General features: G+C 38.5%; 1 protein-coding gene across 4 annotated transcripts in view; it reads right to left on the bottom strand.

Moving 5' to 3' along the window:
* LOC127810975 (protein transport protein Sec24-like At4g32640) overlaps nt 1-14,090 on the bottom strand; it is a 94,225-nt gene that overhangs the window by 66,257 nt on the left and 13,878 nt on the right. For all 4 annotated transcript variants that reach the window (XM_052350623.1, XM_052350624.1, XM_052350622.1 and 1 more), the window contains exons 4-7: nt 10,747-10,971; nt 10,138-10,212; nt 8,865-8,963; nt 4,107-4,218 (exon numbers count right to left, since the gene is read on the bottom strand). In XM_052350623.1, the coding sequence (XP_052206583.1) occupies nt 4,107-4,218; nt 8,865-8,963; nt 10,138-10,212; nt 10,747-10,971 (511 nt within the window). The remainder of the gene's footprint in view (nt 1-4,106; nt 4,219-8,864; nt 8,964-10,137; nt 10,213-10,746; nt 10,972-14,090) is intronic.

Here is a 14,090-nt window from a genome sequence, read left to right as displayed (position 1 = left end):
AATGGTGGCAGCTTCCCTTTTAAGAAGCTTAGTGAGGCTGACTGGAAGGCCAAGCGGGAGAAGGGCCTTTGCTTCCGCTGTGATGAAAAATATTCGATATGCCATAGGTGCAGAAACAAGGAGCTCCAAGTTTTGATGATCTATGACGAAGAAATAGGCGAGGTTGTAGCAGAGGAAGAAGCAGTGCAGGGGGGCGATGAAAAGTTGGGATATGAGGGAGAAGTGATCGAGTTATCCATGAATTCAGTTGTGGGATTGACTACACCACAAACGATGAAGCTAAGGGGACTCATAGAAAGGCAGCCGATAATAGTTCTTGTGGAGGGAGGAGCAACTTACAACTTCATAGCGTTGGAGTTGGTGCAACATTTGAGTTTGCCTAGGACAGAAATGGCTGGATATGGGGTAATAATGGGAACTGGGATGGTTGTACAGGAAGCGGGAATTTGCAAAGGGGTGAAACTAATCCTTGATAACCTGCAGATAGTGGAAGATTTCCTTCCACTTGAGTTAGGGAGTTCCGATGTCATTCTTAGCATGAAGTGGCTGGCATCAGGTGGGGAAAATGAGTGTGGATTGAAGGAATCTGACCATGAAGTTTCAGGTGGGGGGAATGGTCTTGTCCTTGCAGGGTGACCCTAGCTTAAGTAAGACATTAGTCTCCCTAAAAGCTATGATGAAGGCGTTTAAAGAAAATGGGGAGGGAGTGTTGTTGGAAATAAGGAGTGCAGTTGGAAAATGGCCAAGTTCAACGAATTGCAAGTGGGACTACCCTGGAGCTTAGAGGAATTGTTGGCCGAGTTCGAAGGGGTTTTTGGCAGCCCAGAGGGACTGCTACCCACCAGAAATAAGGACCATGCCATCAACCTTCTACCCGACACTCCTCCGGTTAGTGTTCGGCCTTACCACTACCCTTATCTTCAAAAAAACGAGATCGAGAAGATGGTATGTGAGATGTTGGCAACTAGAATTATAAAGCCAAGTGTCAGCCCCTATTCCAGCCCGGTGTTGCTCGTTAAAAAGAAAGACGGGGGATGGAGGTTTTGTGTAGATTACCAGGCTCTAAACAAAGTAACAGTCCCCAACAAGTTTCCAATCCCAATCATTGATGAGCTGCTCGATGAATTACATGGGGCTAAGGTTTTTTCGAAATTGGATCTCAAATTTGGTTATCATCAGATTCGAGTCAAGGCTGGGGACAAGCCTAAAACAGCATTTCCAACACACGAGGGCCACTATGAATTCCTCATCATACCCTTCGGATTGACGAACGCACTGGCCACCTTCCAATCCTTAATGAATGATGTATTCAGGGAGTATATGAGACGATTTGTGCTAGTATTTTTTGATAATATATTAATTTACAGCCAAAATTTTGAATAGCATGTGCAGCACTTGTGCTATGTTCTGAAGGTGCTGGTTGAAAATCAGTTGTTTGCAAACAAGAAAAAATGTTCCTTCGGGCAGTTGGAATTTGAGTATCTTGGCCATGTCATCTCCTAGCAAGGCGTGTCGGTTGATCGCTACAAGGTGCAAGCCATGGTGGACTAGCCCGCACCCATTTCTTTGAAGGAATTGAGGGGATTCCTCGGTCTCACGGGGTACTATAAGAGGTTCGTAAAGGATTATGGCAAGATGGCGTGGCCCCTCACGAAGAGACTAAGGAAGAATAATTTTTTCTAGGATGGGGAAGCTGAGCGAGCCTTCCAACAGCTCAAGACAGCAATGGTGTCACTTTCGATTCTAGCACTACCAAATTTCGATCAGCCATTTATCATTGAGTTTGATGCTTCAAGGCAAGGGTTAGGGGCGGTATTCATGCAGAATCATAGGCCGGTTACATACTTCAGCCATGCTCTTAAGCCGTCGAAGAGAAAAAAATCAGTTTACGAAAGGGAACTGATGGCCATGGTGTTTGCAGTTCAAAAATGGAGGCATTAACTCTTGGGAAGAAAGTTCATTGTAAGGACAGATCAAAAAAGCTTGAAGTTTTTATTGGAGCAGCGAATGGTGAGCCCGAAATATCAAAGATCGATGTTGAAGTTGATGGGGTTTCACTTCGAGATGCACTACCAGCCAAGGTTAGAAAATAAGGCTACGGATAGCCTTTCGAGAATCAGTCACCCGGCTGCCCTATTAGCTATAACGGTTCCAAAGGTAGTGCGACTAGACCAGCTGGCCCGAGAGGTGGAGAAAGACGCCTACTTGCAAGGAATTATAAAGGAGTTACAGTAGGATCCGGCTTCCCGATCAGATTTCCAGCTGGTGGGTGATTAGCTCCTTTACAAAGGGCGGTTGTTCATGCCTAAGAGTTCTTCCCTAATTCCATTATTGCTCCATGAGGGTCACGACGGAAGTGTAGGAGGTCATTCAGGGTTCTTGAAAACATATAAACAAATTGCAGCGAGTGTTTATTAGGCTGGTATGAAGGGGGACATACACCAATATGTGAGAAATTGTGACGTTTGCCACCAAAATAAGTAGGAATCTTTAATGTCGGGGGGTCTTCTACAGCCTCTTCCCATTCTAGGTCAGATTTGGGATGATATAGCCATGGATTTTATTGAGGGTCTTCTATAGCCTCTTCCCATATGAATTCTATACTTGTGGTCGTGGACAGACTCAGCAAATATGGACACTTCATTGGGCTCAAACATCCATTCACACCAGGAGTAGTGGCTGGGATTTTCATCAAGGAGATAGTGAGGCTTCATGGCATGCCCCGGTCTATTGTTTCAAATAGAGACAAGGTATTCATGAGCCGTTTTTGGGAGGAGTTGTTTCGGCTTCAAGGTACTAAACTTAATCGTAGTACGGCCTACCACCCGCAAACGGACGGGCAAACAGAGGTCCTCAATCGGACCCTAGATACATACTTGCGTTGTTTTGCATTAGCAAGACCAATGGGATGGTATGTATGGCTGTCATGGGCTGAATTGTGGTATAACACTTCATACCACACTGCTTCAAAGATAACTCCCTTCCAAGCAATTTACAAGAGGGAACCGCCAACCTTGATAAGGTTTGACAAGGGAACTACCCCTGTGTCCACAGTAGAACAGCAACTAATTGAGTGGGATCAAGTGTTGGAAGAACTCAAGGACCAACTGGCAAGAGCTCAAGCGATCATGAAGAGGGGGGCTGACCGGAAAAGAAGGGATGTGCAATTTGCGGTTGGTGACTTCGTCTATTTGAAAATAAAGCCTTACCGAAGGAAGTTCATGGCTACCCGCCCTAATGAGAAGTTGGCTCCTAGGTACTATAGACCGTTTGCAATTGAGCGGAGGGTGGGACCAATGGCTTATAAACTAGCGCTACCAGCAAACTATCATGTTCACCTTGTTTTTCATGTATCCCAGCTAAGAGAGGCCAAAGGAGAGGTGGGAGGAAGAGTGGAGATTCCCCACTAGCTGAAAGCAGACTTGAGATGAAGGTTGAACCAGAAGCGATGCTGGGAGTTCGGCCTTGAAGGGGTTCTAACTTGCATGGGTTGGATGTCTTGGTACAGTGGAAGGGCTTACCACAATTAGAGGCCACTTGGGAGCCCTACAACATGATTTAGCAACAATTTTTGACTTTTCACCTTAAGGACAAGGTGAAAGTGCAGGAGGGTAGTAATGATAGGTCACCGGTGCACCGAACCTACCAAAGATGCCACAAGCAACAGTAGGCATGAAGATTAGAGGAAGGGGTCAGCACATGCAGGTGTAACAACCAGCATGTGCGCATGGGAGGGGTAGAATTGTAATCCACATGCTGAGGGAATAATCAGCATGTGCAGGGGAATTCAGTTAGAAAGGAGGTGAGGAGAGGTATAAATAGGAGGGAAGAAGAGAAAGAAAGCTGGCTGGTTCTTGGTTAAGAGAATTATGGAGAGAGAGAAGGCCTCTCAAATGCCCTGGGTTGTTTCTTTTTTCTTGGCTGAAAAGTTTAATCGCTACTGATATTTGATTGTTGTTTGGATTTCTATCAGGAATCCTATCAGAGAGCTTGTTGTCCCTCAACAAGACCAAACTAATGCTAGCAAAAAGGGAAATGCTGAAAAGATCAAAAACAAAATAAAATGCAATAACTAAACTGAAATTGTGATCATCATCTATGCTCACCGCACAAGTTACAGATAAAACGTCTTCCCTGATCAATAAACTTCATGAATGGATTTATGTAACCTTTGCAACGAGAACATCGAACAGGACCACTTTCCCCAAAATCCACAACCTAAAGCAACACAGAATGTGTAAGAGACATTGCAGACCAAAAATAATTTATTTTAGTTTTCATTCAAACTTAACACTAAATATTTTTCCATGCATGTGTACAGATGGATAAAGTAGATATAAGGGCCTTACAAGAGATAAGTTTATAGATAGGCAAGTTAGAATTCATGTGCCAACCGACATAGTGAGATCAAGGCTTTGATATGTTATCGATGTTGTTGTACTAATGGATAAAGGTCAACGTCTCAGCACAAATTGAAATGGCAATAATCTGATAAATTCTAGAAAGCAAAACCAGTACCAGGAAATAAACCAAATTTAGATGCCAAAAGCCTGACTATAGCATACTGGTATCAAAGATAAGACCCACTTAGCATAACATGAAATTAAGTGCAAGCATCAAGTGTGAATATACATCTAAGTGTATAATAAATCAAATTCTCCTATTCAATGACATCAACATTACATCTTAATTGGGTTAACAAAATATATCTTAATTCATATTTCTTATGACCATTCATCTAGGGTGTTATAAATTTGCATCGAGTAAGCCCTTAAAAATCAGTGAAGTCCAGTCAAAGCCTCAAGCGACCAACCGTTGGTTAGGTTTATTTTCTAACAGTAATTAACAAAGGTTATAAACAGAAATGTTATATCCCCATTGTAAAGTCCGCCCCTATGGTTAATAAATATAGGGCTGGGGTAGTCACTTAGAACAGGAATGGACGAGTGCAAGTTTGAGAGGAAAGACTAGTGTGATAGCCTTTGTAATCTCGGTAGTTTGTGTACTCGTGAGAGACTGCTGCGTATTGTTTGTTCAAGATTGATAAGAAAGATTGCTCTTGGAGATTCAAGGCTGGATGTAGGATCATCAATTCATTGATGATCTGAACCAAGATAAAATCTGGTGTCTCTTGTGGTTTGAATTCTGTTCTTTATCTTTTAAATTCTGTTTTTGTTGTTCTGTTATTATATATTGTTCAATCCATGTGTGTGTGTATCCTAGACGGCAAATTTGAGTGCATTCCAGTCCAAGACAACATAGGATAATGGCTTTAGTGTTAAAAAAATATGGCTAAAAGATTTACATTCTTTGATAGTGGCCAACAAGATACAATATAAGTATGCAACAAATCAAATTCTCCTATTCAATACAACACGGGTCTTTATCCCATGAGGTGGGGCTACATGAATTCTAGACTTCCAACCATCTCAATTCTTGCACTCAAAGACATCAAAAATACATCATAATTCATATTTCTTAAATATTTATAACATTCTCTGACAATAATGATTTTAGTGTTAAAAAAAAATATCCTAAAAGCTTAAGTTCTTAGGTTAATGGCCCAACAATATATTTAAGCTCTAACACTATCCCATCGCATGCTACTTCGTCTTATAGGCAAACTAAGAGGACCAAACAGATTCACAAAACAAATCATGTGAAACCCAGAAAGAACAAACATATAATGAGACTTGAACCAGATCCTCTTGAAACTACAACTCTGATACCATATTAGAACACCAGTATCCCAAAACTTTATGTAGATTTACAATTATTTTAGTCCTAATTTACTCCATTTAGGCAATGTTTGCTTCACTCCAAAAGGTTTCAGGAACAGAATGTTGGAGCAAGAGAGCCCTAGCAACATTTAGGAGATGCCCCATCTTTCTCTCAACAACTCTATTCTACTAGGAAGTTTCAACACAAGAGGATTCATGGACAATCGCCTTTTGTTGAAAAAATTGATTGAGGTGGTGATTAAAGTAGTCTCTTGCATTATCAGTTTTGAATTTTTTAATGGGAACCCCAAATTGAGTGAGAATTATCCTATGAAACAAGGGTAGGATGTTGTTGATGGTTGCTTTGTCCTTGAGTAAATATACCATGTCATCCTAATGCAATCATCTATGAACGATACAAACCATTTAGCCCCAGAACAATTGGGAACTGCAGAAGGCCCCCACACATCAGAATGCACTAAGGAAAAATAAAACAAAGAAAGTTTATTGCTGATAGCATAAGGCACCTGATGGTGTTTAGATAATTCACACATCACAATGAAAAGAACTGACATCTACACCTTTAAATAGGTTGGTTCAGAAACAAGGTTTTTAACAAAGGAAAAGGTGGATGCCCTAATCTAAAATGTTGAGGCCAAATATCGGATTGAGTAGAAGTGGGCAAAGAGGAGCAGGTTAGGCTAGGCTGATCTCCTATAGGTGGCTCACAACTCCTTTGTAGGCAGTACAGCCCATTTAGTGCCTTAGCAGCACCAATCATCTTCGTTGTGGCTAGATCCTGAAACACAGTCATTAGGTGAGAAAATCACACAGCAATTAAGAATTTGGGTAAGCTTATGAACTGAAAGTAGGTTGGTGGAAAGGCTAGGCACATAAAGCACACGTTGGGCAGGTAGAGATGGGTTCAAACATACATTCCCTTGCCCAACTATAGGGACAGCTCGGCCATTAGCAACTGTTATTTTTATGGAGCTGGTTATTGGTTCATAGGTCTCAAACACTTTTAGGTTAGGTGTCATGTAATCAGTGGCTCCAGAATCTAAGATCCATAGTCCATTCCTAGTTGTATATGAGGCAATAAAGAGCTCAGAATTAAAGCACATACCTGCTTAAGCCAAAGAACATTCACCTTGAAGAATCTTTAAGAAAGACTTCAGTTTCCAAGCATGGTTGTGAGATCAAGTGCCGAGGTAGAGTTTAGAGCTATGTCTCATGGCATATGTGAACTTCTATGGCTAAGGATTATTTTAAATGACCTCAAAAGACTAGACTAGAAGGGAAATTGAAACTATATTGTGATAATAAGTTTGCTATTAGTATTTCTCACAATCCAATATAGGATGATTGCACCAAACATATACAGGTCGATACACATTTCATCAAGGAAAAATGGGACAATGGCTTAATAACTACTCCTTATATGCCAAACAAAAACCAATTAGCAGACATCCTAACCAAAGGTCTTCCACCAGCAAGATTTTAGGAGATTACATGCAAACTAGGAATGGTCAACATATACTCTCTAGCTTGAAGGGGAGTGTTGAAGAATCAATTATCAATTACCGGGGATTCATCCCAATTAATTTCCTATGATTGTGAGATTGACTGTGGGATTGGTTTCCATATTTATTGCTTGACTTTCTAATACAACTTTGATTATGTTTGCTTTCTTCATTGTTTCCTTTTGTAATCTTTCCTACTTTGTAAATCTCTACTTGTATATATAGGGTGATTTCAGCCCTATTGTATGATATACATGAAATACAATTACAGCTTTGTTTACACATGGGTTAGAGGATATTTGTTGTTTTCTTGGATTTTTTTTAATTTCTTGGACCCAATAAAGGTTGGTTTGGGATTGAATTACAAAAAATGAGTTGAGATAAGGTGAAGTGGGTTGAGGTGAGGTGGTTTGGATTACATAAAACTATTTGGTGAATTTATGGAGTTATATTCCAATTATAACTGTTTGGTAAAGTAGTCAAATTGAGTTTTATATTATCTAATATTAATAGATTATATTATAATAATATTTTATTATTACATAATATAATATATTGAGATAATAATATTATATTAATATCATATTATATTTATATTATAATATTATTGATACACCTAAAGATTACACGAATGACATTTGTCCTTAACCAAGCCACCCCTAGCCTCGGTCTGCCTAACCAACCACCATCAGCCTTGGTCCACTTAACCAAGCCATCCTCAGCCTTGGTTCACCTAACCAAACCATCCTCAGCCTTGGTTTGCCTAACTAGGCCACCCTTGGCCTGGGTAGCCTACTTGGGCGTCGCTGACCCAAAACCAGGGGTCTTCCACAAACCCAATGGCAAACCAATTTGATAGGATCCCAGTTCAGCATATTTACAAGAGGCGTAACAAATCAACATCAACAAATTCAGGGGTAGAAGAGGAAACAAGAGCTATGACTGTTTTAATAAATTTTCAAATAAGCCTTATACCTATATCCTCATTTCCATACTTGTTTTATTTTAAATGGCTAATTAGGACCCATTGGGGACCCGTTTACATCCTATCCATAAGTACTATCCTGATCTTTCCTAGTCTGAATCTAATTTGGAAGGCAAATTCAATGATTTAAAATAAACGAATAGGTGATTGGGAAAGAGAGAAAATAAGAAATGTGATCTAGTTATGATTTATGATGTATGATCCACCTAGGAACAGAGTACAACTATTGACAGCTGTCTAGAATGATGTCTACAGCACATTTAAATATAAAATAAAATAACTCGTACAGAATTGATGAAACTCCCATGAGACAAATGACTTGGAAAAAAAAAATACTTCTTAATGCAAGACAACTGCAATAAACATGCAGCATAATACCCAACATTTAACCCTATTCTCACTGCTATCTAAAAGCTCAATCTTGGTAAAGATTTCAAACACAATTCACTGGGTGACAAATGAATAAACTTTTTGTTTTTCAGATAGGTATAAATGAACATATCTCTTCATATATCAAAGACATATCAAATTGATCTATCAGAAAAATAATATTAGAAAAAATAAATATATCAAATTGATCTATTACTGAACTAGAAAATAAATACAAAATTAAACAAGAAATAAACTGAAGCTTACCTGGATGGGCTCCTCAGATGGATGAGGCAGGGCCATTGGTTGGACCATCAGAGCCAACTGCATTCCAGATGTTGTCAGAAGATCAACAGTACATGGGATCTGGAGAACAGTTGAAGAAACCAATTTAAAATCAGCAAGGTTAACAATTTGCAACAGCCATATTTGTCCACCAACCCAACCCAAGCAAAGGAGAGTATAAAAAAAGAGATTACGTCTGTCAGGGTCCCAAGCCTGACTTGTGATTTTCTTGAAGATAGAATTGAGAGAATAGGAGAAATAGAGAGAATTTGGGAAGGATCAGTCAGAAGGCGGGAGAATATTAGAGAGAAAGATAGGGAGATAGACAGGAGATGGGGAGAATTAGAGATGTTGGGTTTTGCATTGAGTAAACTATCTAGAAGGTTAGAAGAAATCAGGAAATCCCTTGTGTGATTGAAGCGGCAAAGTAAACTAAGTTAGGGAGAGACTAGCCTGTGTGTTTATTATGAGGGGTATTTTAGTCTTTGTGTAGCCTAATATTAAACCTTGTAATTTCCACCCCAACTCTCTATAAATAGAAGGCATAGGCAGCTTGTTGCGTAAGATGATCATTCATTTACTTTCTATATGCGAGAGAATTGCAGTGAGAGGAAAGGCTTGTGTTCAAGAAAGTTCTTTGTAATCTCGGTAAAGACAGTGTACTCGTGTGGTAGAGAGTGAAGCGGAATTTCCTGTACTGATTCATGCATTGGTTTCTAGTGGAATTGCTCTCGAACCGAGGCTGGATGTAGGGTTGTTTCCGCAGCCTGAACCAGGATAAACTTCCGCGTCTCTTGTTGTGGTTTGGTTGTTTCTTTCCCTTATTCTTTTACTGATTTATATTCGGTTTTCTTATTTCTATTGTTTGAATTCATTTCGAGTGAGAAAGTGTGAGATTGGCGTTGAATTGAGAGGATCCTAGCGCTCCTAACCATAACAACAAAGAACCTAAGGGAGAATTTCAAAGAGAAGGGAATAACTTTTCATTTAATCAAAACCTAATCTCGGTTAAGAGTTGTGGAGCCTAATATAGAGGCTATTCCACTACTTTAACAGAGCAGTTTCCACTCCTCCACTAGAGATAACTGCTCCTAAACTATCCACAACTGTAAATAAAGCAATAACTAACATATTACATAGACTAATACAATCTGTAAAAATCAAAAATCAAAAATTACTAGCCTAGATTGTGACAATGTCATACATAATAATGACAAAAAATCTATTACATTGATCGTAAATATATGACTCTGACCTGATTGATAGTGCACCTTAAGAACCGTGGACTGCAATTGCCAGTGTCCTTCACAATGTAATCACTTGTAGCAGGCTTCCATAGAAAAGTGTTAAAAAGCAAAACATCAGAAAACAAGACAACATAACAATAATAATAATGATAATAAAAACAATTCAACACTCCCGTCATTACATGATTTAAGGCAGGTTACGCATGCACAACAATACCCATGCAAGGGGGTAACCCTTTCCATGGGTTGAGCCAGTGACCCAAAGTCATAAGGAGCAGTAGGCTGCTCCAAGACCACCTTTGATGATGTGTGATAATAATAATGGACCAACAAACAGGAAAGAATTTATGGATGTAGAATTGTTGATGTTTTGGAAAATATGATGTGTATCAGCATGCATATTCTTCCAAATGTCAGTTTATTTATTACTGTGGCATGCATTAATGTCTATCCAGTTATTCCACAAATATGCACGTGTGACAATGGAAAAAAAATTGAAAGAAAAGTGGAGGAAAAAAGAGAAAACTTGAACAGATAAGGATGAAAGGTTGTTACTAAAACTAGTGGATCTCAAAGTTAAAATTCCATATTTTCCAAGTTAACAGTCAAATAAATACCGGAGGGGGGTTAGCCTGATTTCCCTGACGAGTTTCATGCAGAAGTACAGAGGAACTTGGTATGGGGCGAGGGATTTGGTTAGGATCAATCTTTGATGGGCCAGTCGTAGGAGCTCCCATTTGACCCATAGCAGGAGACATGGCAGCCATAGATTGGCTTGGAGGTGGCATTCCAAACATTCTGGGTGGTTGAGCAGAACCAGGAAGAGGTGTAGGCGGAGCCACCTGGATAATTCATTAAATTCAGCTTGCAGACTCAGATGACAGTAAAAAGGGGGGGGGGGGGGGGGGGGGGAAATAATGAATAAATATATGACCACGCTTAATATCTGCATAACCTGGTAGATGAAATGTTAATGAAACCAACTTTACAAAGAAGAAATAATCACAGATCAACAGGAGAAGCTTAGGCACCCACAAATGATCCATGTTTTCTTTAAGGCTTTTCCATACATAAACATTGAAGCATAGTGGTCAAAGGTGTAAGGCGCACTGAGGCACAAATTAGTGCTTGGGGAGTAGGTGCAAAGTGCAAGGTGAAGCATGAGCCTCAAGAACATGAGGCGCATGTTTATTCAAAATGCTTATATAATACTTATACGCTATTCTTTTCAATATGTATCTATAAGGAGGTATATTCAAACTCATAAGATTATAAATGACAAATAACCAACCCTATAATAACAACTAACATTATTGCAGAAAAACAATTAGTTTCTTCTGTAATTAGTCTCTTTTAATTGCAAAAGATATTAGAGGAAAGAAAGAATTATAGCAGAACACACTGCAAAAGACAATACAAGAAAACAATTAGTTTCTTCTAACTTCTTTTGCAATTAGAAGAAAGAAAAAAAATTATGGCAGAACACACAGCAAAAATAGTTACAGAAAAACAATCAGTTTCTTTAAATTGCAAAGGGAAAAAAAATTACAGCAAACACACAGCCAAAATAGTTACAGAAAAAGAATCAGTTTCTTTAATTGCAAAAGAAATTAGGGGAGAGAAAGAGAATCAGTAGAACACATAATGAAAACATTTGTTTCTTAGCACTTAGTTGCTTCTAAATTGCAACAGAAATTAGAAAAGAAAAAAAAAATTAGGGCAGAACATACAGTGAAAAATAATTATAGCAAAGAATTAGTTTCTTCTAAATTGCAAAATAAGTTACAAGAAATAAAGAAAAAATGAAGCAGAATACAGATGCGAGTAGTTTTCCAATGACTGAACAGCACAGCAAAGGATGTCAGCGAGTGGGAGACCTGGCAGACCTCCAACTTATACTGCTGGGTTCCCCTCTCAGCAATATACAAGAATATGTAATCAAATCAACAAGAAATAAGTCCAGATGACAAATGGACAAGATATAGGGTTTTAATACACTTATATATACAAGGTGTGTGCCTCATGCACCTTGCACCTTGCATGAGGCACGCGCCTTGTGCGCCTAGGCAGCACCTTAAGCATGGTGTTGCGCCTTGTGCCTAGGCACACCTTAGGCTTGCCTTTGACAACTATGCATTGAAGGATGCAACAATCATAAAAAATTATTCATGCAAACATTTCCTAGCATAAGAAATACTTATTAAACCAAGGCACACATAATCAGAGGTCAGTAAGGGGAGCATAGGCACCATTAAATCATTTAATTATTCATTAAAGACTTAATCACAAACAGTGAAAGATTTAATAATAACACAAAGCATTCATGCAGCTCATTTCCTAGTTTATAACTTGTGTCATGAGCAAGAGAAAAGGCAAATTGAAACTGAAGATCAAGTACCACTGTATATCATTATTCAATAAATGATCCAAATGAATTTTAAAGCAGCAGAGAATAGAATGCCATTAAAAATTATGCCCACCCTTAACCCATGTTTGAGAGAGTAGTGAGTAAGGGAAGTACGTAAAGTTTGTTACTGTCTCATTATTTGGGTACAATGAAACATAAATTACTGTAATATATTTATAGCTTCACTTTCTTTGGATGGAAAATGAATGGGATGGAATAGTAACAAAGAAAAAAAATAACGTTACAATTATCCCCTTCACTTTCAAAATACAAAAACTAAATTTTGAAGAGCTTCACGCCCTCACCTCTCTTTTTTAGTTCTTCGTCTCCATATTTTTATCAAATAGAAAATCTTGTTTTAGTTTTTATAAAACCCTATCAATACATACATATATATGTTTATGTTCCTTACTAATTCCTTTTCTATCTAGAATTGGGAAAGAAAAGGTGTTCATTGTTTTTGCATTGGATGGGAATAATCACATTGTGTTATAGATACTAGAGGTGTGGCCCGTGCTATGCATGTGCAAGTTAAAAAATAAAAAATTTTAAATGAAGGTTCATTGGATGACAATTAGAAGTTACAATTTAGTCTTTATACTTTTAGGTAAAATTTAAATAAAGATTAGATTTAGTGTGGTGGTAAATTTGAGTATGTTATAACTTGAGGGTTACGAGTTTAAATCTTATTGGTAGATTTTACTTTTTTATTTTTTCAAACAAAATATATAGAGGGTATTTTGGAAACTCATTTTATTGAATATTGATAGGGCTTCATAACACCAAATACCTTGTTTTCTTATATAATAGTATAGATATGTACATATTACTTTTGGTATTTACAAAAAAATATATCACGTTAAATTAATGTAAAAGTGATTATAGGATTCTAGCCCCAACAAGAAGTGATTATTGGTTCTTTTTACATTAAGGATAATATGAGTTTGTACAAAAATAATAAGGGTAACATAGTAAAGACAATAAAAGTGATATGCCCTACAAACTTGGAGTATTACAAGACCTAAAAAAGTTGTGAGACATGGACATGAAGCCCAAAGGGCCAACGGGTTGTAGGAGGTCAAGGAAATAAGCCGAACGAGCAAGAGATCGAGCAGAGACCAAGTGGGGAGGTCCCACTCGGTTATGCTAAGTGGGTACGACACTGCTTTGGTTTCTCAAGCATAACTTTCTCATATGAACTCCGATTGAGGTGATTCAAAGTCCTATGGAAAGATAAGAGAATTATCTACAACTTTCATGTTTTCAGTTTTAAGAGATTCGAGCTGAATCAAGGTGTAAATTGGGCATGAAGTTGATGCACCTGCACTATCAAAGCTCGGAGTCAAGTATTGAAGGAAGATGGATCCGAACCAAGACAAAAGCCAAAAAGAAGGCATGAACGAGTGGCCCCCCACTCGGTCATGGGGAGATCAATTTCCCACAACTTTTCATGACCCCACTCGGCATGCCGAGTGGGTACGACACTGCCTTAGTTTTTCAGCCATAACTTTCTTATACGAGCTCCAATTGAGCTGATTCAAAGTCCTATGGAAA

This window comes from Diospyros lotus, chromosome 10, assembly GCF_014633365.1.
Source record: "Diospyros lotus cultivar Yz01 chromosome 10, ASM1463336v1, whole genome shotgun sequence".
NCBI classification, from domain to species: Eukaryota; Viridiplantae; Streptophyta; class Magnoliopsida; order Ericales; family Ebenaceae; genus Diospyros; species Diospyros lotus.
The sequence above is the reverse complement of the archived record's forward strand: the minus strand, read 5'-3'. Positions and strand labels throughout refer to the sequence as shown.